At 36.8% G+C, this 27,566-nt stretch overlaps 1 protein-coding gene across 10 annotated transcripts in view; it reads left to right on the top strand.

Moving 5' to 3' along the window:
- TRIP12 (thyroid hormone receptor interactor 12) overlaps positions 1-20,348 on the top strand; it is a 66,196-nt gene extending 45,848 nt beyond the window's left edge. For 7 of the 10 annotated variants that reach the window (XM_052686827.1, XM_052686822.1, XM_052686818.1 and 4 more), the window contains 26 exons: positions 80-236; positions 519-672; positions 1,195-1,423; positions 2,093-2,211; positions 2,821-3,028; positions 3,816-3,916; positions 4,059-4,233; positions 4,756-4,897; positions 5,781-5,972; positions 6,643-6,794; positions 8,404-8,576; positions 9,038-9,111; positions 9,221-9,420; positions 9,647-9,774; positions 10,082-10,233; positions 10,622-10,764; positions 11,335-11,491; positions 12,554-12,652; positions 13,171-13,285; positions 13,464-13,618; positions 14,108-14,272; positions 14,976-15,140; positions 15,946-16,059; positions 17,690-17,784; positions 17,928-18,031; positions 18,984-20,348. In XM_052686827.1, the coding sequence (XP_052542787.1) occupies positions 80-236; positions 519-672; positions 1,195-1,423; positions 2,093-2,211; positions 2,821-3,028; positions 3,816-3,916; positions 4,059-4,233; positions 4,756-4,897; positions 5,781-5,972; positions 6,643-6,794; positions 8,404-8,576; positions 9,038-9,111; positions 9,221-9,420; positions 9,647-9,774; positions 10,082-10,233; positions 10,622-10,764; positions 11,335-11,491; positions 12,554-12,652; positions 13,171-13,285; positions 13,464-13,618; positions 14,108-14,272; positions 14,976-15,140; positions 15,946-16,059; positions 17,690-17,784; positions 17,928-18,031; positions 18,984-19,180 (3,865 nt within the window). In that variant the 3' untranslated portion in view covers positions 19,181-20,348. Of the gene's footprint in view, positions 1-79; positions 237-518; positions 673-1,194; positions 1,424-2,092; positions 2,212-2,820; positions 3,029-3,815; positions 3,917-4,058; positions 4,234-4,755; positions 4,898-5,780; positions 5,973-6,642; positions 6,795-8,403; positions 8,577-9,037; positions 9,112-9,220; positions 9,421-9,646; positions 9,775-10,081; positions 10,234-10,621; positions 10,765-11,334; positions 11,492-12,553; positions 12,653-13,170; positions 13,286-13,463; positions 13,619-14,107; positions 14,273-14,975; positions 15,141-15,945; positions 16,060-17,689; positions 17,785-17,927; positions 18,032-18,983 lie in introns of those variants that run through there. The other 3 variants (XM_052686825.1, XM_052686821.1, XR_008207728.1) reach the window with 2 other exon arrangements.
- Positions 20,349-27,566: the final 7,218 nt, after the last annotated feature.

The following is a 27,566-nucleotide window of genomic DNA, read 5'->3' as shown; positions in this document are numbered from 1 at the left end:
TCCTTAACTCTTTTATAATAAAGGCAAACAGTATTCAGCTCAAACGTGTAGCATAACATTGTTTTCATGTTCTTTCCAGTGAACTGATGCCTTGTCTGCCAAAAGAGGGGATATTTGCTGTTGATACTATGCTAAAGAAAGGAAATGCACAGAATACAGATGGTGCGATATGGCAATGGCGAGATGACAGGGGTCTCTGGCATCCCTATAACAGGATTGATAGTCGAATAATAGAGGTAGTAATTCCAGTTGCTTACATGGGGGTGATCTTTGTGTGCAGTTGTATTGAGCGCTTTCTTTATGGTTTTGAAAACATCAGTCTTGTTTGAATAAGAAACGCGTGAGGGGTAATATTGCACTGTTTGGGTATTCGGTAACAGGTCAACTGCTGAATGCTTAATCGCTGCTCTTATTGTATTTCAGTCAAGTCATTGTTTTTTCCTACTGTGCTGTTTCCCCACCTTCATATAGATTTACATTTGTTCGAGCATCCTTAACTTTAAACTCTTTGTTTTTAGGCAGCTCATCAGGTTGGTGAGGATGAGATTAGTCTGTCGACACTTGGACGTGTCTATACTATTGATTTTAACTCTATGCAGCAAATAAATGAGGATACTGGAACAGCACGTGCCATTCAGCGGAAACCAAACCCTTTAGCCAATACAAACACTAGTGAGTATAGCTTATGATACATCTGATATTTCTAGTTCTGGCTATTTTATGCTAAATGTCATGGTAGTCTACTTGACTAATAGTTTTCTTGTTTCTATGAAGCATCAAATTCTTCTGAATAAACAGAGGACAAGCTTGCAACAAAAATCAGAAGTATTCGTGCAGACTTTTTCAGGGGACTGAGAATGTGTTAAATTTGGAGGGGGGTGGTTCATGAGTGGAGTCTTTTGAAAGAGTTTTGTACAGCTGTTTTTGATGAAGACTGGGGGCTTTCTACTAGGGTTCAGAAATAAGTTAAAAAAAAATGGAATTAAAAAAATTGTTGGAAGGATTTATAGCATGTTCTTGCCATCAGTTTTACTTCTGGTTGTTAAAATAAAATCAATTAAAGATGTTAACTAATTCCTTTCTTTTTAAAAACAAAAACAATAAAACAATCCCTCCCAAAAAACAGCAGACATCTGCATTGGAGTAAAGATGCAGATAACTGTGCAGTGATGTATTGTGTAACTTTTCACACAGGTGGACATTCAGAATTGAAGAAGGATGATGCTCGAGCACAATTAATGAAAGAAGACCCAGAATTGGCAAAATCCTTTATCAAAACACTGTTTGGTGTTCTTTATGAAGTGTATAGTTCTTCAGCTGGACCTGCTGTTAGACACAAGTGCCTTAGAGCAATACTTAGAATAATTTATTTTGCTGATGCTGAACTCCTGAAGGATGTACTGAAAAACCATGCTGTGTCAAGGTGAGTTAATGAAAAACTGTGAATGGAACTTATTTGGCGCTTACAACTCAAATCTGATCAATTATTGACTCATCTTTTCTCACAAAGAAATTGTAATTTTTAATTCTTTTAATGGTATGTTTTTTTCTAAGTCTGAGGCTCTGTAGTTCTTCAGAAACTTTACTAATCTTAGATTTTGCATCTGGTGCTAACTGAAGTTTTTCATATTAGAAACTGAAGTGCTACTTATGTCTAATATTGTTTCACTGAGTTCTAAAACTTGCCTGCAAGCTTTTCTGAAGTTCAGGTGACTTTGAAGTAATAGGATGTGAACAGTAATAGGCTTTATATCATTCTACTGGCAAGTTATGTTCTATTTATGAAACATCCCCCCACTTGATATAGTGGTGGGTTAGGGGTCAAGACAGAAGGCTGCAATCAGAAAATAAAAAGATTGTACCAAGTTCTGATTTCTTTGAGAGGAAGGAAACTGTTTAATGCCTTGCGGGAATGTGACTTAGGTGAGAGAGTTTAAAGTCCATTATGTATAGCTTTTACAAAAGTGCTATGAAACTTGCTTGTGTACCAGAACAGTGCTAACAATGTGTGCAAGATGAAATGGTTTTGTTAGCAAAAAAAAAAAGGACAAATCTGGTTCTAATAAATTATCTGCTGTATTGTCTATTGTAGTCATATTGCCTCCATGCTGTCAAGTCAAGACCTTAAGATAGTAGTTGGAGCCCTGCAGATGGCAGAAATCTTAATGCAAAAGCTACCTGACATTTTTAGTGTTTACTTCAGAAGAGAAGGTAATCCTTGCTTTCTTTCCCCTTCTGTTCTCCTTACTAGTTAGTACTCTGGGGGGTGTGTGTGAGTGTTTTGTGAAATCCTCTCTCCCAAATTGTATTGTTAATGTCTTACTTGCATAAGGCGAATCTGTGCAAGGTATCATTGTATGACTGGGGAGGAGTTGATCAACACTCTGAAGGAGAGACGGACGTGACTTCTTGAATCTGAAACAAGTTTGTACAGGCTAATAGATGTTAGAACTTACATTTAGACTGAAGAGGCCTGGTGGCAATTACATGGATAGTCCTACTGGACAGAACTAATGAGTTCTGAGCAGGAATTCCCTGAGTCTCTCAGGACTTTTTAGTTGCCCTACCTGTGACTGTCACTTAAAAAAGAAAGTGTAGATTAACTTATTCTACAAAAGATTAATCTGCTTTTAAATTGTGTGCAACTGCTGCAAATAAACTTAGTGCGTGTGTATGTGCTTATGCAAATGTTGCAGAAACCTCATAATGGAGGCTAGAAGTTGTTTGAAGAGACAGAAGTCTTTTACTTACATGTTCTGTAACCTCTTCCCCAATGCCCTAAATAAAATACTAAGCATAAAGATTTCTTCCTTTTTGAAGGAGTGATGCATCAAGTGAAAAACTTAGCGGAATCTGAGGCTTTGCTAACGAGCCCACCAAAGGTATGCACTAATGGATCAGGAACGCTGGGTACCACTACAACTATAAGTACTGGAACAGCCACTGCTGCCACTAATGCAGCTACAGATTTGGGCTCTCCCAGCTTACAGCACAGCCGGGAGGATTCTTTGGATCTAAGCCCACAGGGGTAAGTGCACTATGTGTTGTGAGCAAATGTGATTTTTTTTTTTTTCTTTGGGAAAATCTTTAACTGATGTGGGCTGCTGCAGTATCAGCTGTATTGGGCTGTGATATTTTCCTTTAAAAGTAAAATGAAGCCATGTTGAAGATATCATCTGGAAGCTTTAATTCATTTTATGCTTTTTGTCAAGAAAAAAGCAAATAAAGAAAAACTAGTGACCTGATAGTTGTGATGTAATGATGTGAAACAATCCATGCTTTTTGATGGGAGGCTGCAGAATGCCAAGAGCAACAGCTGTAGTCTCATGTAACTCCTGAGAACAGTGATTCTTTCAAAGGAATACTTGCCATAATGGTGGTTGCTTTCTGTTGGGGACTGGAGGGAAGAGTCATTATTCTTAAGGTTATTATTGAGGGGACAGGCAAGTCAATTGTCTTTTGTTGTTTGTTCAAGAATTTGTGTATTTTCTTTTCTTGTATGATATTCATTTGAATAAATGAATAACTAGACAAAGGCGCCACATTATTTTCGTGTTTTTATCTAGTGGTACTCCTGTGTTTGGTTACCTGTAATAGAAGAGTGATAGCAAGTCGAGTGCTTTCCCTCTAGCTGGAGTAATTCCTTTGTCCTTCCCGTAAAATAAGAGTCGAGACTCCTCCTGTAGTCTGTTCTTCTGTTGCGCCCTCCTTGTTTTGGGTTGGGATCTCTTGTATCCTTATGCTTATGAATGTGGTGAATCATAGAACTCACAGAACTCATGGAATCATGCAACTTTGTTTCTAAATTTGGACAGACGACTGAGTGATGTTCTAAAGAGAAAAAGACTGCCAAAACGGGGGCCAAGGAGACCAAAATATTCTCCCCCAAGAGATGATGACAAAGTAGACAATCAAGGTAAAGTATTCTTAATATGACTTGGACTTCTTTTGTAGTAAACTTATTGACAGTGCTACTTGATGCATTAATGCTAGCTGCAATAAAACTGTTGATTCTACGAGATCCTTGTAATCCTTTTTTTTTTTTTTTTTTTTTGCAGCAAAAAGTCCTACAACTACTCAATCTCCTAAATCTTCCTTCTTAGCAAGTTTAAATCCTAAAACATGGGGAAGATTAAGTACACAGTCCAACAGTAATAACATTGAACCAGCACGAACAGCAGGTGTAAGTGGTCTTGCAAGAACTGCTTCCAAGGATACAATTTCCAATAACAGGTACACAAGTCACAATCCATGTAATGTGAAGCTGAATTTGAGGTGCTGCCACCTTCTTATGATAAGTTGCTGTATAAGCAGTAGCGCATCAAAGGTATTTGGGAACAAATGTTGTTAAAATAGTTCTTAAAAAACAGTGAAAAGACTGTGGATGGATCATAACTGAAGATGTTCAGATTTGGGTTAGATGGAGCTTTGAGCAAACTTTTTTAGTGGAAGATGTCTTCCTGTGGACTAAATGATCTTCCAGGGTTGTTTCCAAGCCAATCAAGGATTCTATGATAAGTTGAGGAAAAAAGAATAACCTCTTAATAGTGTGTAAAATGTGCTGTGAAAACAATTGGAGAACTTGGAAAAATAGTGCAAGAAGTAATCAGCAGAGAGAATGTATTTACTGTAATTGAGTAAGAGGGGGAACTTTTTTGCTGCTAAACATAAGGAAAGTAGTACTTTGGCTGTGTTTACTTGTATTGCTGAAATATGCAAATACTAATGTGCCAAATGCTTTTTGTTTCATTACAGAGAAAAAATTAAGGGTTGGATTAAGGAGCAAGCCCATAAATTCGTAGATCGTTATTTTAGTTCGGAAAACATGGACGGAAGCAATCCTGCACTAAATGTATTACAGAGACTTTGCACTGCAACTGAACAACTTAACCTCCAGGTTAGAAATGGCAGACTTTTTGAAGGGGTGGAGTGGAAGTGATGGAAGTGTTTAGGAGGAAGCTGTGATTCTAGAGGAAGAAAAGCTGGATATTTTAGACAATGTGGGCAGTGTTTTAAGCGTTTCTGAACTTGAACTGGCTTGTTTTTGTGTGTTGTTTTTTAAATTACTGTTTAACCACTGGCACATTATTTATAATAAAAAACTAGCTTAATGATGGTATGTTCTGGCTCTTTTTGCTTCTAGTGTTTGCTTCCAAATTCAGAAATTCTGTAGTTGAGTTTTCAGGATTACTTTTCTACCTGGGGAGTACACAGTTTGTAATCAAAACTTTAGAGCACCTGGGGAGGGCAGTGGTATTTTGTTGAAGGCAAATACAAGAAATGATGCAGATGAGGCCAAATCTATTATCTCAAGAATTTTGAGCCTGAATTCTCAGGCAATTGTGACAAATAGTCTAAACCTGTAACTCCTGAAGTAGCTGAACAGTTGAGTTATGTGCTTTGACATCAGGAAACAATTATTAAATAAAATAATTATTAAATAAAATTTTACTTTCTTGATGTACACATGGTTGCTGTTCAAAATCTATATCAGTATGTTTTAGTTATTTGTATTTTGTTTGGAGCTCATGAATTTGAGACAAACGGAATCTTGCATTTCTTTTAGAAAGGTAAAATATACTTGCTTGTAATCTTCCTCCTTGAATAAAGAAGTTGCTTGTCCTTGGTATCCTTAGTTCACTTGCTCAGATATTACTTGTATTGCGCTACTGAAAGAAAGTCCTTCTTAGATTTTTAGAGCTGTTCTGTGCTGTAGAAGAGAAGTAGTATTTCTTAAGCCCTTATTACTTGGGTAGTAAAATAGTTTTCGTATTTTTCAGGTGGATGGTGGAACAGAGTGCCTTGTAGAAATCCGTAGCATTGTCTCGGAGTCTGACGTCTCCTCGTTTGAAATCCAGCATAGTGGATTTGTGAAACAACTGCTGCTTTATTTGACATCTAAAAGTGAAAAAGATGCTGTAAGCAGGGATATCAGATTGAAAAGATTTCTTCATGTATTTTTCTCCTCTCCAGTAAGTTTTTTTGTTTTGGCATTTATGGTTGTTTTTCTCTATCTGAGAGGTTCAGCAAGGACCTTGACTCAAAGATGGTGAGAACGTATATGGAATTACTTGCTTACAGCAAAGCTGTATAACATAACTTTTACGTGGCTCTCTGTCCTTCTAAGTCATGAATTCTTTGGAGTACCTTGTAATTAGACATTTTAACCCAGCTGGGGAGGGGAAGAGATTTCAGCATGGTCAGTTGTCTGAGTCTTGAACAACTTAAAGGTTGTTCATGACTATAAGTTGATACGAAGAGTTCAGGTGGTGATCCAATCATTTTTGCTCTCTTTAGTCCTAAATACTGCAAGAAACTAGATTGCCTTGCCTTTAAAGTAAAAATTAAAAGTGGAAGTGGAAAAAGTAGGTAACTACAGTTTCAGTGAAGCTTCCTGGTTGGGGTTAAGGATGAATGCTTCAAATCTGCAGGGCTATTAATTCTAAACTAGAGTGGTAAAAGTGAGAAGTGCCTTCTGGAGGCATTATCTTTCATATACATGTACTGTCATCTGGCTGTTCTGATACCGATACCTGAAGTGAGAGCACTAAATTTTCACCTCCTTTGTGAACAACTTGTGGTGTAAGTTGCTGAAGGTGAATTAATTCAAACATGTAACTAAAACATTTGAATATATTCTAGCTTCCTGGAGAAGAACCCCTTGGAAGATTAGAGCCATTAGAAAATGCACCTTTGTTGGCATTAGTCCATAAAATGAACAATTGCCTCAGTCAGATGGAGCAGTTTCCAGTGAAAGTGCATGACTTCCCCAGTGGAAATGGAACAGGGAGCAGGTAAGGATTAATGCTCAGGTAACGGTTTTGTTGGAAGCTTTTGTTTTCTGAACTTTGTTTCAGCACTAAAAATTTCAAGAGGTAATGGAGAATTCTGATCTTGTTCAACATAAGAGAGATTGTATCTACATCTTTGCTTGACATCTTGAAACTTCTTCCTGTTAGACTTAGGTTGGAAGCAATCTCTTAAACTTAAAAATTCCCGTCTTCCTTACACTTGTAACCAATGCTGGAAGGAGTAATTTCTGTTTTGCTGACACTGATATTTTTAGTGAAGCAGTAATCTGCTTTAGTGAAGCAGTGTTCAGCTTGATTATTCAGATAGGTTCTGTTGTCCTGAGAGAACAGTAGAAGTAGTTGAATGGCAACAGTTAGCTGTCACCGTAATTTAAAATAACTGTAGATGTGCCCTCTTTCGTAATATAAATTAAATTCGGAATCCAGTTGTGTTCTTAGTAAGACTTGGAACTACTGAAAGCCTATTTCTGTGATTTCAGTAATTTTCCATATTAAATCAACGTAGTTTCTTTTGTTGTATAGAATCTAGTAATTCATTTCAGTACTGCAAGTCTGAAAGTATTTATTATCAAAATAGCTATCGAAAAGCTGAATTCTACGATAGGCATACTCTTTTTCCTGCTAGGGAAGGAGTGTAGAAAATAGTGGTGGTTTTAATCAACAACTGTGATAAGATCTCAATTACAATAGATCTTTCTGAGCCTCACACTATAGGTTCTAATGTGTTGTACACTGAAGTTCAGTACTTGCTTTTTGTGAAACTATTTGAAAAACAAACATGAAATTGAATGCATGCAGCATTGTTTCTAATACTTCGAGGTCTTGATGTTAGCTTTCGTAAGGCTACAGAGCGTAGACTATTTGCAGTGCTTCCCAATGTGCACTATTTGTATAAAAAATGAAATAATTATGAAAGTTGAAATTGCCAGTCATAAATTCAAAATTCTGCTTCTTTGAAAGCTAACCATGGAAAGTCAGACTACAACAGCGCTGATTGACTGGCTAGTGTCTTAATGTGTGTTCTGTCATTGGAAATTTTGAGTTAGTCTTCTGCTAGCACCTGGAAATAGAAGCAGTCCAAGATGAGATATTTGTGTATACAACTAGTTAGCATAAGTATTGACAGTTGGCATGGTGAAATGGAATCTGTGAACTATGTTTAGCAAGGAAAACAAGCTTTCAATTTATCTTTAACTTATTAAAACACATGAGTGAAATGCTTGCATTCTCTATCCCTGGTTCTTATCCTTATTGCACTGCAGGTCAACACAGCTCTAAAATTCTTTGACCACTGAAAAACTTCACACATCAATGATGCTCAGTAGGCCATATTATGATCAGATCTCAGACTGGGCTTTCTCTTAATCCATGCAGATTCCTTTGGAAATAAGACTCTGGCCAATTTAGATTCTGGAGTTCTTATACTGTTAAACCCTGGATCTGTTGATCTAAATCTTAATAGCATGTTTTTATAGTAATAGACTGAAGTATCATCTGGACAAGTGAATTCTCAAATGCATGTATAATCCTTTTTAATGCAGTTATTGTTAATAGATTCTTTGTGGCAACTTTTTTCATAAATTATTTTGAGTTTTTCTCTTAACAGAGGATCCCAAGCTTTAAAATTCTTCAATACGCATCAGTTAAAATGCCAGCTGCAAAGACATCCAGACTGTGCTAATGTGAAACAGTGGAAAGGTGGACCTGTGAAGATTGATCCTCTGGCTTTGGTTCAAGCCATTGAAAGATATCTTGTAGTTAGAGGTATTAATACCTTTATATGGTTGAGGGGGGTAATTTGTTTCTTAGGGTGGTCTCTATTGTTAATAGTGTTGAGTCCGTAGAAACCTGTGAGAATTCTATTGAAGAAAGTATGAGGTACCTGTAAATGTATCTCGTTCACAGGGGAGTAAAGCAAGGCTGAAAATAAATCTACCATTTTATGAGGCAAACTTTTCCTGCTTGGAAACAATTCCATCTAATTAATTACAGAAATATAATTAAATATTAAAAAAATATATATTTTATATATAATATAAGTTGACTGTCAGATTGGCTATAAAGTGAGCTTGATGTGAATGTTGACACTGAAATTTGTTCTAAAGTGTGTGACTCTTACGTGTTTATATGTACTTTGGAACTGTTCTAGACAGCGGGGTACTTACGTGTACAAAAAGACCAAAATTTCCTGTTAAATATGTGCTTTTTTCCCGCTCTTGCCTCAGGTTATGGAAGAGTTAGAGAAGATGATGAGGATAGTGATGATGATGGGTCAGATGAAGAAATAGATGAATCTTTGGTAAGCTTTCCCTATGGGGAAGGAGAGAGGATGGTGTGGGGAAAATCTCAAAGAGAAGCTAGCAGTAAGTTTGCCTAACTTGTGTGGTTCTTTGTTTTGCTTTGTTCAGGCTGCTCAATTCTTAAATTCAGGGAACGTGAGACATAGATTGCAGTTTTACATTGGGGATCACTTGCTACCATATAATATGACTGTGTATCAAGCAGTTAAGCTGTACAGTTTGCAAGCTGAGGAGGAAAGGGAATCGACTGATGATGAAAGCAACCCATTAGGAAGAGCTGGGATTTGGACAAAAACACATACCATTTGGTAAGTTTGTGAGAGGAAGGACAACTTTTCCAGTGCGAGAGAGATGTATAAAACTTGAATGTAACTCATTTACTTGTGAGTTTCTTACCTTTTCTGCTTTTTAGCTGTAACAAAAGTAAATCTACAGTAATTTAATCAACTAAGTTCTGCAGCTGTTGTTTCCTTGTAAGTAAAAAAAAAAAAAAAAAAAAAAAAAATCTTAATAGAAACTTAAATTACATTTTAGGTACAAACCTGTACGGGAGGATGAAGATGGTAACAAAGACTGCGTTGGTGGTAAAAGAGGAAGAGCTCAAACTGCTCCCACAAAAACCTCACCTAGGAATTCTAAAAAGCATGACGAATTGTGGCATGGTGAGTATGTTGCTGATGTAATATTTCTGTGAAATCGCTGAAAGAATGGAGAGGAAGAGTGTTGGGCACCTGTTTCTTGTTTTTAAAGCATAAAATGTTTTAAAATAAACACACACACACACACACATATATATATATATGTATGAATGTGCATATTAAAACTAAAAGATGTAATTGGAATTGTCTAATGGAAGTGTGTTGTCTGAATGAATGCTGTATAAATAACTAAAACTACTTAAGTTTCTTCTAAATAAGTTTTGAACATTTCACTATTAAGTTTCGATAACAATTTTTTTTCTCCTGCTAGATGGTGTATGCCCTTCAGTATTGAATCCTTTAGAAGTTTACCTCATATCTACTCCTCCTGAAAACATAACATTTGAAGATCCTTCATTAGATGTTATTCTTCTTTTGAGAGTTTTACATGCTATCAGTCGATACTGGTATTATTTGTATGATGTGAGTAGAGCACTTAAAATCTTTCATACTTGATATAAGCAACTGTCCATAAATCCATTAAATTTGCCACCTACCCTCAACCACACAAAAAGAAAAAGTAACACGAAAGCTATATTTTCTTATAGCCAGCCTTACCTGCAGTGTGTTGAACACATTTTTTTCCTTCCTTAAGTTAAATGGTAACACTATTCCTGAAAAGAAAATGTGTGGTAGAAGGCTGCTCAGTCTCTTTCACGAGTCAGGCTCTGTATGACCTGCGTGACCAAAATGACAATGAAACCTTTTTTTCCTGTAATAAAGCAATTAGAAGCATGAAGTCTGTAAAAAGACTTGTGTGTTTTTCCAGCATTTCTTTAACTCGAAATATGTTGTTCTTTAATTATCACAGAATGCAATATGCAAGGAGATTATTCCAACTTCAGAATTTATCAACAGTAAACTGACAGCAAAAGCAAATAGACAGCTTCAAGATCCACTGGTAATTATGACAGGAAACATACCAACTTGGCTGACAGAACTTGGAAAAACATGGTATGAATGACTTACAATATAGTATTTCTAATTTTAATTCAGTACTTCTCTTAACTGGGCAGCCCAAGTACAGGATGTGTTACGCTTTTGAAAGTACTGTGGGGAAGTGAAAGGAACAGAAATCTTACAAGTCATGTAGTGGCACTTGAATGAATGTTTACACCTGTGCTGCATAACTTGAACTAAATGCAGATGTATATTTTGGGCAAATATTTTTCTCCAAATACAGGAGCTGAAGCCACATTCTTAAGATCTTTTATGTGAATTAGATTTACTAACTGTAAAACAGGTTTGAACAAGTAAAAGGAAGCTGCACAGTCTTTTCGTAGCAATGGCATTTGAGAATTTGTTACTGTTGTTTCTAGCAGGGTGTAAATTTTTCCTAGATTTTTCAAAAAATTCCATATTAATATTTAATCTCTAGACTTTCTCATGAGCATCACCACAAAACCATTTGGGAGAGGTTGCTTTCACTAGTATCTAATAAAGCGTTAGCTTCAGGCATACTGCATTTGTTCTAGCTATAAATGGTAGTTGAATCCTAGCTAATTAATCCAATGCTCTTTGCAGCCCATTTTTCTTTCCATTTGATACCCGACAAATGCTGTTTTATGTAACTGCTTTTGATCGTGATCGAGCCATGCAAAGACTACTGGATACTAATCCAGAAATCAATCAATCAGATTCTCAGGATAGCAGAGTGGCACCACGACTGGACAGGAAAAAAGTAGGTGTATATGTTTTTTCAAAATGGAATGTGTGATTTATTTGTTTTATTGCTGTTAAGAATATAATTGCGAGCAAATTTATTTTAAAACATCACTTCTGGTAGCATACAGATGAAGTGGAGGCTTATTTTCATTCATTTAAAAGTCCCCAAGTAGAAAGCATGATGTCTTCTAGGTATCTGCCATTAGATGGCAGAAGAGGCTAGAGTGTACTTTGTTGCTTCTTCACATCCTGCTTAATTTAGAATTGTATTTACAACTTCTGAAGCTGTACACCAAGAGTTCAAGCTGTAGGTTTGGTTAGAGACTTCTGTAGATTTGCTTGTTAACTGATTTCCTTTGGCTAGAAGTAGAATACTTCTGCTGATAGGACGTAGCGGCAACATTGTCTGAATGTACGGAAACACCATCTTTATATTCTGGGAGAGTTGTTACAACATGTTGAAATTACGCTGTGACTACTTAAAATTGAGGGAGTCTTGGGCTGTCTGCCTTGAGTGTATGTTATTTTAATCTGAGATCTGCTGTATTGAAAACCTTTGATAGAGAATAAGTGAGAATCTAGCTTAATCAGACCATAGCTTCCAACATGTAGGATCCCCATGGTGTGTGGTTGGTGGTTTTTATTTTTCTAAGCCTGCCCCTTATCCTACTATGGAATATATGGGGGCAGGATAGAAATGTTTCCTTAAGTTGTCGGACTTGAGCATCTCTAGCCAGTTTTCTATTCACACTGTGTTAGTTTAAGGTATGTAACATTGCATAATAGCACTTCTTTACTAACTTGTAGTCCTTCTGATTCTTAGCAGGAGTAATAAGTACCTGTTAGGTTACGTAGATACAACTGGAAGATATAGTCTAATGTAAATGGAACACTTCATTGCTTATTAGTCTTGATATAGGAGAAACGATCATTTTATTAAATTGAGAATTGTTGAATTATGGAACTGCTAGAATGGGGTGGAAAAGCTTGCATAACCAACTTTTTTCCTGTTGTAACTGCCTTGGGATCTGGGGCTTGCAGACATAATTTCACTACTTAAAACTTCTTTAATGTGTAGCGCACTGTGAACAGAGATGAGCTGTTGAAACAGGCAGAATCTGTGATGCAGGATCTAGGCAGTTCAAGAGCCATGTTGGAAATCCAGTATGAGAATGAAGTAAGTAATGTCAATGCAGTCTAATTTAACTCCTTTTTATTGAAGATTAATTAAAAAAGCTACAACTTTCCTAGAATGACCCAGTCAGACTCTTGATCCTTCCCACTGCTGTTCTGCAAAATCCTTAATTATCCCTCCTTCACTTGGTTATGATTTTTAGTTGCTAGAAGAAACTTTCTGACGTGTTGTGCTAAATTTCATGATCAGTCTTATTGTGAAGAATGTATTTTTTTTCTAACTCGAGGTGAAGCTGCATTTTTTTTATGATCATTAGGTGGTAGATAGTACTTTCCATTTTTATTATTCACTCTTTCTAAGCTATTTCAATTATTTTGTAATTGTTATTAGTATAGTTATACTCTCTAGAGGCTTTTTGCAGCAGTCTTATAGCTCATCATGAGTTACATTTCTTAGTGTAAGTAAGAACTTAGATATTCAAACTGATTGAATGGCCTCTTATTTACTTATTTTTCTCCCCCCACCTTTTTCCTTCTCCCTGCATTCTTTCTCTTTGGAAGGTTGGCACAGGCTTGGGCCCTACACTAGAGTTCTATGCACTTGTATCTCAGGAACTACAGAGAGCAGACTTAGGCCTTTGGAGGGGAGAAGAAGTAACTTTAGCCAATCCAAAAGGTAAATGTTTTACTACCTTTACAACTTTGTTTTTATATTGACTGTAAGACTACAAATTCTTTCTTTCAATTTTACAATGTATTTTAGGCTATAATCATGGTAACTTCTTGTCTAGAATGAATCTCTTGGTGTATATGTTGAACTTATTTCCTTTCTGTCCCCTTCTCTTCCTCACCAGGAAGCCAAGAAGGTACCAAGTATATTCATAATCTGCAAGGCCTTTTTGCACTTCCTTTTGGTAGAACAGCCAAGCCAGCTCACATTGCAAAAGTTAAAATGAAGTTCCGCTTTCTGGGAAAACTAATGGCTAAGGCAATCATGGATTTTAGACTGGTGAGTTTAAAACAAAATGTTCTTCTAAAGGGTTTAAATTGGATATCGGTTGTTTTAATTTTTTCGCTGGGGAGAGAAATGTAGCATTAAAGTTGCAAGGAATATTTCCAGCTCTAGTAGTTTAGTTGGAGAAATGCAGCTGAGCTTTTTGATGGGAAAAGGTTAGTGCATATTGAAGAACTTAACATTAACTTTAAGACAGTGAGGAAACAATAAGCAAATGCATGCTATGTGTTGCAGTCTTTCCAGTCTTATTTCAGGATCACTTTGGAATCATTATTATACTGCCTGCTACCTTGCTGGGCAATCTAATGCATATGCTCTAAGCAGTCAGTTCTGTTTGCTCAGTGGCAAATATCTTGGGTAAAAACACTGTTTTGGTATGTGAGAGAACTATGAATTACTAAATAAAATGTAGATGTAGTCAAGAGAAAACAATGAAAGATCACATTTTTCTAACAGTTCGGTACTGAATGTTTTGGTTCACAGGTGGATCTTCCTCTTGGACTTCCTTTTTATAAATGGATGTTACGCCAGGAAACTTCTTTGACGTCTCATGACTTGTTCAGTATTGATCCAGTAGTAGCCAAATCAATATATCATCTTGAAGATATTGTAAGACAAAAGAAAAGACTTGAGCAGGACAAAACACAGGTAGGAAAATAACTTTAGGGAACGAAGAGTACATCTTTGCATGCATTTGGATTTTGTAGTAGACAAAAGCGTGTGTATGATAATGCTTATTAGTGTTGGTAATAGTGATAACTTTTATTTAAAGGAACAGTTTTGATACTACAGTTTCAGTGGCTTGTCATTATTGTAGATTTGTTTGAATTAGAAGGAGCCTTAGAAGGTCATCTGGCCCAACTCCCGTGCTGCAAACAGTAACATCTAAAGCCAGTTCCTCTTCATTTCTTTGTCTCGCTCTTTCTCCCTGATCACTGCTTTTAATTTATCAGCAAGTTAGAGAAACCTGATGGATAGAAGCTGAAAAATGTCCGTATGCATGCCAAATATGAATGCTATTCACTATTCTAAGGAAAAAGCATATCCAAGAGGTCTAACATGTTATACCTCATTCTCCTGCAGCAGTATTTCTAAATGAAAGGCATGTGAGAAGCTGAAGTAATTCTAGAATTGCTGGATTTACTGTTTGAGTTTATTTAGTTTGTTTTGGCTTACTGTTCTGTACGATAAACATAGAGAAAGGCAAGGAGTACTGTAACAGCAATATTCTTATAGAAATACTGGTTGAAACTGTTTCAGAAGGCATAACTTTTTGTTGATATGAATAAGTTGTTCTCACTGGTTTTCACTTTGGATATATATATATATATTTTTATTTTTATTTTTTTAGACCAAAGAAAGTCTACAGTATGCATTGGAAACTCTGACTATGAATGGCTGCTCAGTGGAGGATCTAGGACTGGATTTCACACTTCCTGGATTTCCTAATATAGAGCTGAAAAAAGGGGGAAAAGATACACCAGTCACCATCCACAATTTAGAGGAGTATCTCAGAGTATGTAGAAAGCAAAGCTGGGACTACAAAGTTTTTCATTTTAGTTCTTCCTTACCTTAGTTCATAGCAGTTTATTTCTGTACGTATTTCAGTTCATTCTCATGAACTGGGAACAGCAGTAGTTTTCTGATTGCTTCTGTTCTGTTCTGTACTAGTTTATATAAACCAAAAACTCACTGACCCCAAAGTCCAACTTCTTTAATCCTAGTCAACACACCTTGCTTTGAAATCCTGTGGCTTACATTAGTGAGACTTTTCTATAATGGATATTTACAAGTATGCTTTTTTGGGTAAGAAGTATTTAGGAAATGGTTTAATTTGAATTGTGGACTTCAGAGTTTTAATCTCTTGAAAGAGATTTAGATTTGCTTGAAAATATTTTGTTGGACAGGATCAGTTTAACCAGCTATTCTGAGTTCCAAATGTTAGCTTTATTTCTATCAAGAATAAAAGCTGAGTTGTTTACACTTGGCTTGAGTTGCATATTTAGAGTATTCTAGATATGAGGGTTGTTTGAACTCAAGTGACTTGTGCGGCCTGTCACTGTAGATTAGCAGAAGGGATTCTCTGCAACTGTGGTGTGCTGCATCTGCACACAGGCCGCAGTACAAGCTTCTGAATTAAGGCAAAGTGAAGCAATGCTGTAGAACAGCCCCATGAATTTATGTTCAAACATAGCTTCAACTGCACTGACTATATGACCAGACTTACCTGGAGTTATTTTCTGTAGCTCTAGTCTTCTGTACAGTTGTGATCATTCTGCACTTGAGTTTTTTTAATAACTTTTTTTGCTGTTCCTTTGCAGTTGGTTATATTCTGGGCACTTAATGAAGGTGTTGCCAGACAGTTTGATTCCTTCAGAGATGGATTTGAGTCAGTCTTCCCCCTCAGTCATCTTCAGTACTTCTATCCTGAGGAGGTTGGTAAAAGCATTCTTTAAGAATACACTTATAACCTGATTGCCATATATGTATGCTCTGGGTATGTCTTAATACAAACATCTGGTGAAAAGTAGTAGAATGGTCTTTAAAAATGCATATTTAAATATTCAAGATTTCTGTTCAGTTTTTATTATGAGAAATGCAGTTTTCTTGAAACTTTTCTCAAAAAAAGGCTTTGTTTATGTATACTTGTTCTATGTTGTTATGGAAACTTTAATTCCCTTCATTGCAGTACCTCCTCATGGCTATGGGTGCGTATGTGGAGTTAAAGAATAGGATAGTTGGTCTTCATGCCTTTTTTTTTTTTCCGCCCCCATCACATTAACTTTCTTGTAAAATTCTTATGCTCTTAAGCAGACTGAATTGAGACACACAGCTAGGGCTGTCTGGACTAGAAAAGAGAATATTTTAGAACTTTGCCTTTGGGGAGTTCATTTGAAGGTTGTATTTCCAGGAGTTTGCCTATCTTCATCAGCTCACACCTTTGACTTCAGGAAGAAATGCATGCTCTAAAACTTTCAGCCAAGCCTTCACATAAAATCTTTGTTCTTGATGCTTTGCATTGTGAAGGTTTCTTAAAACTTAAATCTGCAGCTAGTAGTGATTCTTTACAACTTTTTTGGTACTACTTTGAAGAAATACTACCGTTTTTCTCTAGCAAATGTAAAGGTAGTAAAAAAATAAACTCTTTTTGAGACGTGCCCTACTCAAGCTTCTCCTTTTTAAAGTACTTGTGATACGTGGGATTCTGTTCTGTCATTGTTTTAGTTTAACGCCTATTTTGTGATTGTAAATTTTCAAATGTTAATGTTGTTCCATTGCTTATCTACAAATACAATTGAAAAGTAAGCAGCAGGAGTAGTGTAAGTTGTAAGATATCTCATCTTTAATAGGGCAATCATGGATGATCTTAAGTTCTGTTGCTCATAACTTATAAACCCTTCCTAAGTAATTATAAAGAACTTAACATTGAAAGCTTCTACAGATGTCCTTCTGTGTTTTGGCTATAGCCTGTCAGCTGCCCAAGTGCATAGAAAGAGCAGGTGCAGTAAGCTGAAGTAAAACAAAGGAAAACGACGACAAAACACAAACGCTGCTCTTACCCCCTCAAAAAAAAAAAAACAAGTCAAGAACTAATCCAACAAGCTTGCTGACAGAAACACCTAATAATTGTTACTGCTTTTTCTCTCTGAGAAGAGAGCAGTTTTCTGAAAACAAACAAGTAAACAAAAAAACTAAAAAAAAAAAACAACCCACCATCAACAAAAACACATCAAAATGAGTGTAAATACTCTGTCCTTTCTATTCCCTATATGTCAGTGAACTTGCAAAATATGTCAAATGTTAAGGTGGTTTGGCAGTTTTCAGTTCTCCAGTATAAATTACTTACTGAGAGCAGCTGTCTGCTGTAAAATGTGCCACATTTCATGTGGTGGTGCAGAGGCAGATTCAGCAAATGAGGCTGTCACTGGGCTTGACGCATTGCATTCTGTAGCAAGCTATTGCAGAAAAGAGAATATTTTCTTACTACTGTAGTAGCTGTTAGAACAGATGTTACTAACTTTGCATTGCTTTCTAAAGGGGAAAAATATTTTTTAAACTTTACAGTTGGAGCAACTCTTATGTGGCAGCAAAACAGACACATGGGATGCCAAGACCTTAATGGAATGTTGCAGGCCAGATCACGGTTATACACATGACAGGTAATACGGTGTTAGTCTAGTTTTAAATCTATTTTAATTATACACTTAAGCAATGGGAATTATGGAATGTATTTGGAATATATATATATTGAAATGTGCAATTGTTTTCACTCTGAACAGAAGTTTCTTTTTTTTCTCTTTAGTCGAGCAGTGAAGTATCTCTTTGAAATTCTCAGTAGCTTTGATAGTGAGCAGCAGAGACTGTTTCTTCAGTTTGTGACTGGTAGTCCCAGGCTGCCAGTAGGAGGTAGGTTCTGTTTTGCTGTACATCAAATCGAAATGAGTGGTGTCTTTCAGAATAAGTGGATTACTTCAGTAAGGGGGAAATAAAATAATTGCTTATTTTACAGCTTTGTATGTTTGCTGTTTCTAGGTTTTGAATTGTCTGGATAGATGCAGATAGAATTATATCATGAATTTGGCATTCATCTCATCACTTTATTTGAGCAATTCTCTCGTGGTTACCAGATAATCTCCTAGAGGACAAGAATAATTTAGACTTAATTTAAACAAAAGCAAAAATTCTTAGTACCATATTCGTTTGATAACAGGTGTATATTTTAAGCTGTGATGACAACAAAATGTTGTGTTACTTCCTGGAAACAAATGTTTTTATCTAGCAAAGAAACAGTATTAGCATAATGATAAACTTCAATTACTCCTCTTCTGAATTTCAGAATTTAAACAAGAGGCAGTGAGGGGGAAACACCTGAGGAATTCACTGTCTTTGCTAGGGATCTTTAGAAGATAACACCTTTTGCCACCCTTTTGGCTGAATGTTTTGCAAGTAGAAACAATCTATCTCAATTACTTAAATTCTCTGCTTTTTCTAGTTAAAGAAAGAATTTGTTAAATAAAAGTTGATTTAAAAGGAAAAAAAAAAAAGCAGTTTTTTTGGAGAGACAGCATAGACAGGATTGAGGATTACAAGTACAAAAACCATTGCTGGAGAAAGTGAGATACAGCAGCCATAACTTCAGATAATCTTAGAAACTGCAAATAGAAATAATGTGTAGTGTTTTTAACACATAAAAATTCTTCCACAGTTAATGCTGGGAAGCTAATCCACAGAAAGGATTTTTGGCTTGCTCTATAGCCTTGTGAAGTCACATACTACACTTCTAAAAGCACTGACTGAACTCAGTTGTGAAATCCGTGCTTCTGTCACTGTCATTCTGAATCTCTTCTCTTCTTAATAGGCTTTCGAAGTTTGAATCCTCCCTTGACAATTGTACGGAAGACATTTGAGTCTACAGAGAATCCAGATGACTTCTTGCCCTCAGTAATGACTTGTGTGAACTATCTCAAATTGCCGGACTATTCAACTATTGAGATAATGCGTGAAAAACTTTTGATAGCTGCAAGAGAAGGGCAGCAGTCATTCCATCTTTCCTGATCACAATGAAAAATGCAATGTCTGCCTGTTACAGCAAAAGAGAAACTCATGATTCTTTTCTAAATATATCACCTGAGTCAAGGAAACGTGTTACGCCTTCTTGTTGTAGAAAAACGGCTTGCAGATTATAAACAAAGACACTTGGTTGATATTCATTAAAGGCCCCTATGGACTTAAAATGTTCAGGCCCTAAAAAGTTGTTGTGACAAGGTTTCTTTAGCAAGTTCTTGTTTAAATTATCATTTATTTGACGAGTGAAGTTTTTAACTTGCTTTGCTGTGTGAAATTTAAAAAGGGATGTTTTTCCAGGCTGGAACAATAAATGTCGCTGTGCAGTTTAATACTGGGCTGTGTGTATCCATCTAGCTGAAGTCTGAAATTTTTCCTCCAAAGACAACTTTTGTACATAAGTACAGAAATTAAAATACACCATGTATTTGACAAATCTAGTTTAGTAGACTAGTTCTGTGTACCCTCACCTGCCTCTAATTTTACCCATCCTCATGTATTGTCTGATGTGCAATTCACTTGGTTCTTTTGTGTGCAACATTCGACAATTGTTATGTTTTCGTTCGTGTGAGCATTTAATTGCTCCATGCCTCTTTCTCTGATTAAGATAATTTAAATTTTACTGAAATCAAATATATATTGTCAATATAATTCAGCCTTTGTAACTAGGTAGAATCTTTCTTATAGCATAGTTTACTGTAGTGGTAGGATATACTGGTGGAAGTCTTCACCAGTCGGCGCTCTAGAGCTGTTTACACAGTGATTCAGGCAGCAGAGGCCTCTTACTAGAGGCTGGGAAGATTTTCATGTAGTTCAAGTCCCAACAGTTTGGGCTGGCCAGTGTGTATTGTGGTAAGGCCAGAGCATTTTGAATTGATGTAAAGTTTTTTTAAAAGACAAATTAATTGTTTAATTCCCTGTTTGAGTAAACAGTTTTCTTGTTCTTGATCTAAGTTCTGGGTTACTTTTGTAGGTTTTTTTTTCTCCCCTCAGCGCTAGCTTGGATCAAACAGTTCAGCCTTTGTCTTTTGACACAGATAAAGCACCTGTAAGCAATGCTCTGTCCAACTGTTTTATGTGCTGATTTCTCAAATCTGCAATAATTTACTTCATCAGGTTAATGTTTTTACCTGAATATAAATAAAAAAAGTTTGCTTCACCTTTTTGTTCATAGTTTTGTACTGTATGCATAAAGTTCAATTGTGTAAATTACTGTAATGCAAGTAAATCATCCTAAATCTACTTGGCTAACAGCCTGCAACTTGTGGATGATTTGCAGTTAAAACAAGACCTTTTAAGACCTCCAACTTAAAGGGAAATTTTTTTCCTGTTTCTGGGTTCAAAAAATGGGCGATTACGTATCATCCTGTGATGCACCTGCTATGTAGCCCATCTTTATGAAAATATGATAGTTAATTACTTTTATTCAACTTTGAGAAATCAAAATTCATTTCAGTGCTTAGCAATTGTTAAGTTCTGGTTAATCAGGCTAGCATTTCCCCTAAACTAACAATACCAAGTTTTCTTTTATCTAGCTGAAGAACTTGTACTTTCAGAATATGTATCTCAATCCATGTAATGGACATTCTTACAGTGAACATTCACAGAATTACATGTGGTTGCTCATACCAGTGCAACTGAAGTGTAATGCAGATCTGTCATGAGCATGAGTAGAATGTGAAATCCTTGCACAAAGAACCTGATAACTGAACAGTTTCTTCTATGGTATTAAAGCTGAACGAAGGCGCTTCACACTGTACATACAATGGTAGCGCACAGTGCGGCAGAGTTTTCATAAAACTTCAAGGCAGTGTTTAAACTATGGACTGGTGTTTAAATTGTTCTGATAACTTGATCAAACTGAGCACAAAGAAGTGTTTATAGTGTGTGGATAGCAATTTGTTCATTTTTTTTAAGGTTCTATATTTTAAAAAAACTGACTTTTGTGTAAAAAAAAAAAAAAAAGCTAATATTTTGTATTAAAATATCATGTGTATTTGATATTTTTTTTTACCCCTGTTGTCTCCCTCTAGAATTTGGCTTTCATCGACTTTGAGGTGTTTTCAAATTTGATACAAAGCCATTTGCGTAACTCTGTTTCACTGGGAAAATAAGTTGTTGGTTGCCTGTTTTAAAAGGAAGGAAAAAAAATAGTGCTTCCAATGGCAATGATTGATGTTGTCATTTGCAGTACAGGCCAAGGATGTAGCTGGCCTGAAAATAAATTTAAACCCTTTTAGGTGACACTTCCTTCCCACTGCTAGGGCAGCTTTTAGTGCACTGGCAGAGTGGTCTGTCTTTAAAGGTAGCAAGTCATAAGAATGAACTGAAGGGAGTTAGGCTGTGTGGCTGCACTGCTTCCTGAGCGGAGTGGAGAACCAGCAGCGGGGTGGGGCAGGATGTTGCATGTTGCCTCTTTTCAGGAACTTCTAAGAGAGAATTTTGCTAAAATCAGCTCTGGATGTGCTCTGATGCCTGCTATGGACTGTAGTCTCGGAAGAATGTGTCGTCGGTTTAGGCATGAACTGGTTTCTGTATCTCTATCTTAGAACTAAGACTTTTTCTTAATGTGGGTAAAATTCAACTAGTTTTGATGAACAATGTATCAGTTACAGAGTTGGATGAGTTTCACACCCTTCAGAATGATTTTAGTACGGCTGTCATCAGTTCATGAGGAAAGTGCCACATGAGCACTGCTTGAGCAGTGGTGTTCTCTTTTTGTAAGGAACATTTGATTAGTGCTATGTCTGAAATAAAATCAGTAAAATAGTATAGTAAAAAAAAAATCCATAGAAAACAGTACAAGAGTTAGCTCAAAGCATTACTAAAATTCCCATGCCTGGTGCCAAACTTGATCAGGTGGTACAACTTCACATGCAGACTGCTTGCATAACGTAATTGGTGAGGATCTCCCTTTGAAAGAAACCCTCCACCACATGTCTCCCTTTGTTAAGAGCTTTCTTCAGCTACAAATGTGGTGCCTTGGGTGTGATTGTTGACATTCCAAGTGCTTGGGTCGCTTGTGGCCAGTTCTCCAGCAGTGACAGGAGGTAGGTATGTCACCTGCAGAGTTTCTGGGCCCTGTCCCACCTTTTCTGAGCAACCTGTCTTCAAATATGTAGTAACAGTTCCTATCCTGTAGGAAAGAAAAAGGTCGTCTGAAGTTGAATTAGCACAGGAAAAGTCAGATTTGCTGATGCACTACAATTAAAAGTTAGGAAGAGGAAAAAGGTCTCAGTGCTAATTGGGCCTTTTCTTTGTTAAGGCTTGCTTTTTTTTTTTTTTTTTTTTTTTTTTAAATTCTTTTCTAGTTTCTTGAAGGCTTGAGCTACACAACCTCTGTGCTCTGCTTACTGAGCTGTAGAGAAAGTTCTTTGTGCGGTGTCATAAGGAACGTGCCTCCAACTTGCTGTTTCTCTCCTAACTCACTTGTAACAGATCTGCTCACCTTAGTGGTTGGCTGTCCCAAGGGTGGAAGTAGTCACCTCCATGCAGTGCTCCACCTGCAGAATGGTAAACTGCACACGTGTTTCAACGCTGTGTATTTATCAACTGGGAAATTAATTTCACAGCTCTACTGTTTGAGCTCAAAGACTTTCAGTGGGCTAATGTAGAATATTCCTTTACAGAAGTGCCAGGTCTGTGTCTTCTGATACTGAAATGTGCATGTGCTGAGCAGAAATCTTTTGTGGATGGGGTGGTGGAGGAATAACTGGTTTGGGGTCTTTTCCTTTGCTCTGTGCACTTGTGAGTTCTGAAATCTTGAACTGTAAGTGGAAGAACTAAGCAGTGTGTGTGCATGCATGTGTGAAGCAATGAAGATGGGTCCAGTGTTTTCAAAACACTAGAACTAAAAAAAAAAGTCCAGATAAGTCCAGTTAGGTCTTGTAGTCATAATGTTATAGCAACTTCTGCAAAAAAACAAAAACATAAAAACAAAAACAACCTGGGGAGAGTTAAAAAAGGTGAGAAGGGGAATTCCAACTCCTGTGATGTCTTAATCATCTTACACTTGCGAAGGAAATTGTCCATTTTAAGTTGTAAGTAGCAGGGAAGGCAGGAGGAGGCAACAAGGTGGGATTTATTTTCCCCCCCTTTTTCCCTGCTTTTAATCCTAGCCTGCGGCTTTTGTTGAGTCCTCATTGGAGAGAGCAGATAGGTGGGACTGCGAGTACAAGAATACAAACAGGGAAGGAAGAAGTTCCTATTTCTCCAGGTAAACTTAAACACCATCATCTCATATACTGAAAACTAATAATGAAGCTATTTAAGTAGTTATTTCCCAAAGAGGCACATGAAAGAAAGTCAGATAAGATCGTAAGATTTCATTAGTTGGATGGCACTCCAGGCAGCTATCTGCTTTTAACTGTCCTGAGCGTGGGATTCCACTGAAAGAGAAATTGGTGAGCTTTTAGGTTCCTATCCTCATATGTAAAATTACTGTAGTAAGTTAGCAGCAAAATTTTTGGCAAATATGTTCCTGTAAATGACGCTTAAATTTAGAGGCATTAAATTGGGGAGCTAGATATTATGGAATCATACTTTGCTGTTTTGCAGAAGTCTGTCCTCTAATTCTGTAGTTCCATTGCTACTGCTTTATCTCCCACTTCTCCCGTGGCTGTTTCAGCTGGTGGATGAGCTTAAACATCAAAAGGACCCGCTGTACCTGGCAGCGAGGATCACCTTTGTATATGCTTAGTGAAGTGAGGCCTGTGTTGTCAGGGAAGACAGAGACCTCAGTGCTTTGTGGTCAGTCAGGAAACAAGTCGTTAAAGGAAAAAAAAAAAACAACACAGATGTTGTTTGGTTCAGGAGGGCCTTGAACATGCTAGATTGAGATATTAGGGTAAATATCATGTGTTGCTTTACTCTTCCTTTAACCACCATCCATGTATTCTATGCTAACTGTAGGCTTGGTCTGACTGCAGCTCCTTTTTTTTTTTCCACTCCTTAGGACATATATGCAGAAGGCTCTTTGGCAGGCAGGTAGTGCAAAGCATGGTCTGGCAATAGATCAGGTCATCTATCACTTTCATTTCCCCACCTCTCCTACCAACCTGGTATTGCAGATCCTTACTTTTTTAAGAGACTTGGTTAAAAAATAAAATTCCAATTGATTGCTTCCTTCCTGAAGTCAGCATTTCCCACAGTCCTATTCTCTGCAGCGTATTTCTCATATAGCAGTATTTGTTATCTCTTTGGCATACAAAGGAGCAAGCATTATTTAGCAGTGCTAAAAGCACAAAAGGAGCAAGCATTATTTAGCAGTGCTAAAAGCACAAATGCTACTCAGAAAGGGACGGAAGAAGGATGGGAGCAAAGTTATTCAACAGCAAAATTATTCCAGCTTTAGTAACACTGAATTTGGAGACCAAACTTCCAATTTAAGGCCAGCAACATCACCTTCTAATAGAATTGAAATGAGAGCTAAAGGGATTGGCTAGCTGGAGAGCAGCTCTACTGAAAAGGGTTGAATTTAGGTCAGCAGCACGAGCTGGCAGCAAAGAAAGGCAATAGCATCCTGTGCTGCACTCACAGTAGTGCAGCTGCTGGACTGAGAGAAGGGATTATCCCCCTCTGCTCCTTGGACCAGAGGTGCTGTGCAGCCTCCATCCCTGGGCTTTTAAAGACCCAACTGGATAAACCTGTTTTACTAAAACATGTTGCAGTTTCAAAATTAGCGGACTGTATTTAGAGCTTAAAATCAAAACTGCATGCGTGCGTTTAACCAAAAATCAGAAAGAAGTTGGTACTCATCAGAAATAGTCTCCCTCTGTTTCAGGCTGCAACAAAATCCTATCAATTTACGTTCAATAGAATGAATGTACATGCAGAGAGAAGCTTTCTAATTTTTCCAACAGAATGAAGGGAAGTGACTAAGGTCTCTGCAGCTGCAAACTGTGAGTAATTTTCAGCTTTATAAGACTCCGCTTCAACAAACAGTTAATTACAGGTCTTAATCGATTGTAAGAGTAGTAAAAGGAAGTTAAAAGGATTTAACTTCCAGAAGTTTATTCTGGCATCTTAGTTGTCTTCAGTATTTAGCCGTACACTCCTGAACACACCAGTGTTTTGGTGTCATTTTGGCTCAGAGTGTCTCTGTAACAGCAGGTAGTTGTCACCTCCAACCCCTTCCAGAATAAGTAGTTAAGATGATTTCACAGCAATTATGGAGATTCCATACACAGGGTTTTCTAGAAAGAACAGACTTCATAGGCATTGACTGAAAATAATGTTTGGAACTTCACTGAAAATCAAAAGATTAGGTAAAATTAGGAATGTGCAATGCAAAAGACTAGAAAAGTTCTGTTCCTTGTATGTAATTCGAATAGGTCAACGTTAACAGTAATGCTTTATGCCCATGATGGTGTTCCAAGTATCTCTTACCATGTTATATAATTAATCTCCTGCTTTATTGTGTTACTAACTTTTAGCAATATCCACCTGTAAAATACATCTAGTGAAAGTTTATCATGCAGTTAATAGAGTTTTAGCTGTGATCCTGTGGGAAAAGAGATTCAGATCACGTTTGAAATCAGATGCATGTTTTTCTGAAGGCATTACATTACTGTTAGCAGCTGGAGCTGAGAAGAACATGTAAGATTTCCCTCTGTGTTGATAGATGGTTGGATCTTCATTAATGCTTGTTCATAGAAAAATATTTGTAATGAGAATGACAGTGGGGGGAAAAAACTCCAAAAACAATTAAAGGTAGAACAACGGCTTTTTATAGTAAGAACACATATGCTTCATGACATAACAAAATCGGCCCTTCAGATAGCTCCTGCCTTAGGTACAGTCACTGACAGCACTGATCTCTTAAAATACAATGTTTACTCTCGAAAACATGACTGGGTAATGTACAATAGAAATTACTAAGCAGAACAGACAGCGTTGCAATCAATTCTTCAACTTGAATGTGGAAGCACCATTACTAGAATAAACATAATAAAAACACTACCAATTTCATATAGCTATGTTTCTTGTCTTCTGTTAGCATTGCTATCATTGCAACATTCATTTTGTTACAGCTACTGTCCAATTTTTGGTTTTCAATTCACGTTCTTTCACAGCTTTTTTAAATTTTTTTAAGCAATCTTGCACACAAACACACTCAATTGCAGTCTTCGTTCTACTGGTTTACTTGTTTTATTTTTCTGCACTGGAGAAGACTATTCCTGACCAAATGCCAGTCTGTGTCTAACACCACTTAGGTCCAGATGTTTAATATCCCTAAGTCCAAAATAATGCTTTTAATCATGCTTCTGGACAGTTTATTTATTCTAATACAACAATCCTACAATCCTTCCTGGCCTCAAAAACAAATTCTCTCATTCATAATGGATCTAAATACGCTGATGTTTTCTGCTTAGCAGGCTTCTCTGATCTGCATACATTTTTCAATGGACGTACAGCCTTTATGTAATTGGTATTTTTGTTTAGCTTCATTTTCCTAACTGGCAAAGACAATTTATTCACAATTGTTTTTTCACAATTAGAGGATTGATATGCAACTCATTTTTAGCCAATGGCTTTGCTCGTGTCGACCATCTCTTTTTTGCATGTATATTTCTTATCTCTTTTCTCCATGCACAAGGTTCTTATCTTTCTATATTCCAAAAAAGGAACTTCTGCTCTTCATCTTGCAGCTGTACATATCCTCAAGGTACCTCAGCCACCTTCAAATTTAACTTTAAAAACCTGTATCACACCCAAAAAAAGGTGATGGCCAATGACAACTGCTGTCTATGCTAACGGTTTGTTATGGTGATTCATTCTGTCTGTGTGCTTTGCGCTGTCCTGTATATCTGTAATGCCTGGCTTTGCCCTTTCCTGTGTGATGCAAAGCAAATAACATTATTGATTACAACAAATTATTGATTTCTTTTTATCTTGTAAGACTTTATGAACATACTATGAAGTGTAGAAAACAGCAGTGTACAATGGCACACAGTACTGTGTAGTATTCTGATTTTCACTGATAAAGGTGTGAAAAGGTCCATTCTTGTGTTTAAGAGTCAAACAGGTGGGCCTCCCAGAAATAACAGCAGGAAGAGCCAAAGTATCTTTAGTAAGAATATTTACACTGGCAACAATTAAGTAACTGAAATTGCCTTATTCCATCTGAGTTCTTGAAAAGCTAAAATTATTAGATAACGAACAATATTTAATGGATTTAAGAAAATCTTTTCTCACAAAAAGTTAAAAATTCCCAGCAGATGATAAATGTTTGGCTTCTGAGATGCTGTCCACAGAAAGACAAAAATCTCCCCACTAGAAAACAGGTGCAAGCTGAGGAGAGGTGAGGAAAATGTCAGCTGCAGCTTGCCCAAAACATCAGGCAGAGAATCATTAAGGTTGGAAAAGATCATCCAGT

Source organism: Tympanuchus pallidicinctus, unplaced genomic scaffold, assembly GCF_026119805.1.
Source record: "Tympanuchus pallidicinctus isolate F22 unplaced genomic scaffold, pur_lepc_1.0 scaffold22, whole genome shotgun sequence".
In the NCBI taxonomy this organism is placed as follows: domain Eukaryota; kingdom Metazoa; phylum Chordata; class Aves; order Galliformes; family Phasianidae; genus Tympanuchus; species Tympanuchus pallidicinctus.
This window is presented reverse-complemented; position numbering and strand designations above follow the sequence as displayed.